At 45.8% G+C, this 4,264-nt stretch overlaps 1 protein-coding gene across 1 annotated transcript; it reads left to right on the top strand.

Moving 5' to 3' along the window:
• Window positions 1-258: 258 nt before the first annotated feature.
• On the top strand, window positions 259-3,123 carry CHST2 (carbohydrate sulfotransferase 2). Its single transcript, XM_066599400.1, has one exon. It carries the CDS (start codon window positions 642-644, stop codon window positions 2,013-2,015), a length of 1,374 nt encoding a protein of 457 aa, XP_066455497.1. The 5' UTR covers window positions 259-641; the 3' UTR covers window positions 2,016-3,123.
• The last annotated feature ends 1,141 nt before the right edge of the window (window positions 3,124-4,264 follow it).

The raw sequence follows: 4,264 nt of genomic DNA, 5'->3' as shown, positions 1-4,264 counted from the left end.
ACCGAGGCAGAAGGGCCTTTTCTCAGCTCCGGCTCAGAAGGCGGGTTACTCCGAGTTCCCGCCGCTGCCCGCAGCCACATCACTGCTCCCTTCAGCAGCGCAGCAGCCCGCATACTGCCGCCTCCACCTCATGAGGCGACTGAGCTGCAGAGAGCGGAGGCGTGGCCTTTATAGCGTCCAAGGGGCGTGCCCAGCAGACTGACAGCGCGCTCCTCCAATAGGCGCGCAGCTGCCGCAGGAATGTAGCATCTGTATCTCGTTGTTCTAGTGAGAGCCGAGCAGTCTGTGGGCGCCGCTGCACGGATCTCTTCTCTGCCGGAGCCAGATGACCAAGCCGTTATATAAGGAGGCTGCAGCTCCCTGCATTGCACTGATGGCCTCCTCCAGCGTCTTGACGGGCAGTTCCCGGGCGATGCAAGATCCCGTCGTTGTTGCAGGGGTCTGATGAGAAGTTTGCGCGGCTCCTGCATCATTCAGCCGGAAGGCGATTAGTGGGATTTCCTTCCAGAAGGAGTACATTGCGCGTCATGATCGCCGCATGCAGTCACGACACATCGCGATCGGCCTCGCTGGGGGATGCACTATGGAGCAGCTGCCCCTAACATGATACTCAAGTGCCCAAACTTTCCTGATGGCCTCGCATGCGGCAGCCGGAGGGGATTAGCGAGCAACAGTTCTCCGTGCTGGGTCCTGCTCTCCTCCAGATAGTCCTCCTCTGCAGCCGCCCCCTCCCCCCGGTGGCCAGGATGAAAGTGTTCCGCAGGAAGGCGATCATCCTGTGCCTGGGCTACATCCTGCTGCTGGTCCTCACCATGCTCAACCTCATGGACAAATGGCACAAGGAGCCCCAGCAGTGCAATGACCAGGTGCGCTACACCCCCTACCAGACCCGCTCTGACATCCGCTACTTGTACCGACCCTCCCCCCCAAGGAAGAGGCAGCTGGTCTATGTCTTCACCACCTGGAGGTCCGGCTCCTCCTTCTTTGGGGAGCTCTTCAACCAGAACCCCGAGGTCTTCTTCCTCTATGAGCCAGTGTGGCATGTGTGGCAAAAGCTCTACCCTGGGGATGCCATGTCTCTGCAAGGTGCTGCCCGTGATCTCCTCAGCGCCCTCTACAGGTGTGACCTATCTGCTCTGCAACTGTACAACACTGCAGGGGCCAAGAACATTAGCACCTTGGGCATCTTTGGAGCCTCCACCAACAAGGTCATCTGCTCCTCCCCTATATGTTCGGCCTATAAGAAGGATGTAGTGGGTTTAGTGGATGATAAAGTATGCAAGAAATGTCCTCCTCAAAGTCTGAGCATGCTGGAGGAAGAGTGCCACAAATACAACACCATAGTCATTAAAGGGGTAAGGATTTTTGACATCAACGTGCTGGCCCCATTGATGGTAGACCCTTCCCTGGACTTGAAGGTCATCCATTTAGTTAGGGATCCCAGGGCGGTAGCCAACTCCAGGATAAAGTCTAGACATGGATTGATTCGAGAAAGTCTTCAGGTGGTTCGTAGCAGAGATCCCAGGATTCGTAGGGTTCCCTTTATAGATCCTGGACACAAACTTAACAAGAAGGATGGTTCTGACTATCATGCCATAGGTGCCATGGAGGTAATATGTAGCAGCATGGGCAAGACCCTAAGGACTGCTCTCAACCCCCCGAGCTGGCTCAAGGGTAACTACATGGTAGTTAGATATGAGGATCTTGTTATGGATCCTATTAAGACTCTAAGACAGGTCTATGGATTTGTCAACCTGTCCGTAAGTCCAGAGATAGAGAAGTTCTCACTAAACATGACCAGTGGCTCTGGCTATTCGTCAAAACCATTTGTGGTATCTGCTCGCAATGCCACCCAAGCTGTTAGTGCTTGGAGAACATTACTTACTTTCCTGCAGATAAAGCAGGTGGAAGAGTATTGCCAGGTCCCGATGGACCTTTTGGGTTACCAGACAGTTAGCAGTCAAGAACACGTCAAAGACTTTAGCAAGTCATTGCTTAGGAAGCCCATGCTATGAAGACAAGCTTTAGGATTGATTGACATGTTGCTTGCAAAAACCATACTGCATCTGACAACTACTGTACCAAAAGTCTTCAACTGTTACTGTACATTACTGTATTTCCTTCTGGTAAATCATGGGGTTTCTTTCCTACAGTTTATCTTCTGGGGTATTTTGTTTTTGATGGTCTGTTGCTTGCATTCTATTTAAGGTGTCCTCAGTACCTTCTGACATATCAAGGTAACGACTATACAGCAGGTCAGGTGAGTTTGTCACTGACTGTTTTACTTCCTCCTCAGTGGGTTCTGAGGACCAGCTGTGGAGTCTTTTGTCTGTTGCCCATAAAATAATTATCCAGAGCTAGATCATTAGTGATGATTATCTTGTGGTGGCAAACATATTGCCCTCCTCCCCCCAAAAAGGGATGTAACATTTTATTGATACTGTTTATGCTGCTGACATGTTGGTTACATAGTTTGCAAGTGTCTTTGCCTTCAGTAAACAAAAAAACATTGATATATTGTTTCAAAACATGACTGGAAAGATACAAGCCCCACAGATGCAACTGCAATTGTCCATCAGAACTGTATGGAATACCCGGCAGGAGAGCTGCTTAATATTACCATTACTGTTAATAAAAGTCCATAATTGTGATCATTTTTGGAAAGTATCGAGTTGTGTGTTCTTGACGTCTTGATTTACATGTGTGGTTTTGATTTGTCCGTAGGCTGAAGGAATCATTCAATAGTGAATATATTACAATTCCTATTCTACAGTAAGCTTCTCCACACTACTGCAATGTCTGCAGGTTTTTAACCACTCCTAAATTATGTTTTTTGGGTTTTTTATTTTTTTTTGTCAGTATTCCAAAGAACAATGCATTTTGTTATGTAAGAATAATTGTGTCTCAGAGGGATTTTAGACTGAGGTTGATGCAATGAGCTGCTAGATCAAGCGAGTTTGAACTTAATTTTTGCATGTTCATGTCAGGACAACAATGTAACGTGTATCATTTGAGGTTCAGTGCCCAGTCTAGGTCGTTATCTGCTGTGTCTACTTGCCATAGAAAATGCTGTTATGACAGATTACAAAAAACAGACAACATAAAGTGTTTCATTCCATTTTACCTTTTTTGTGCTATTTATTTTGTTTGTGTGTGGAGATGCAATGGTTAATGCTCAAAAATGGAACAGGCTTTTACTGAAATGACTATTGGTTATGCTTGTATGTATTGTCTCAGAATGACTGGATGCAACAATCTTTATACGTTCGGACATTAGCAAATATCGGGTATGTTAAAATTGTCAATTGTATACCATGACATGTATTTGGCACTCTCAGGGTTAGGTTGCCATATCGATCGAGCACGTAAACCATCAATTACATTGTTCTGATTGTTTTCTTTATTGCTAATCCTGTGCTTAGCAGAAAATATCAGTCTGCTAAATTTGATGTCTGTGGCCAGCTCTACTGGTACTAAACATAAATAATGGATTTAATTTATAGATTTCCTTTTTCAATATCTCGTCAAAAACTAATCTTTACTATACAGTCTGTAGTATAGTAATAGTCTGTAATACCGCATCACTTAGACTGTTATTGTATCATACTCAGTAATTTGTTTTATATGGTAAATCTGGCCATAGATATTAATGTAGAAGTTGCTGATCACAGCTGTTGGCCATTAATTTACGGTGTTATTACGAATGATCCTCCCGCTTTGAAACGCTCATAACTCACGTTTAATAACCCTCAGATACATAAATTTGCTATCAATGGAAATATAAGCTCAAATGTATTGTTGTGGAAAACATTTTTCATGCGGTACATCAGAGGTGATCAGTGTGAGCCCCCTTTGACTACAGAACCGATGTGTGTCGAGTGACAAGTTTATGCCATACACGTTGTAGCGTATGGCGATTGACTGATGCAACGGCTTCAGTAAGTGGTAGTAAGGGGGCCATGTGGACTCATATCTTTAACACTCCCACGAGGAAAGAAAAATCACAAGGCGTAAGATTCAGGGAATGTGGAGGCCAAGGAAGCAGCTCGCTATTGTCATGTCAATAGTCACCCATTGAGCTCTATCCATCTATTCAAAAGTCACCCATTGAGCTCACTTCTGACTTCATTGTGAAGGAAGGGGGGTTGCCCCGTCCCGTTTTAAGATGAAACCTGGGATTGCTTGTTCCATCTGCGGCAGAAGCCATATCTGTAACATGTCCACATACGAAATCCCCGGGAAACACAAGCGGCAGTTTCTTACA

Source organism: Eleutherodactylus coqui, chromosome 1 (genome assembly GCF_035609145.1).
Source record: "Eleutherodactylus coqui strain aEleCoq1 chromosome 1, aEleCoq1.hap1, whole genome shotgun sequence".
NCBI lineage: Eukaryota > Metazoa > Chordata > Amphibia > Anura > Eleutherodactylidae > Eleutherodactylus > Eleutherodactylus coqui.
The sequence above is the reverse complement of the archived record's forward strand: the minus strand, read 5'-3'. Positions and strand labels throughout refer to the sequence as shown.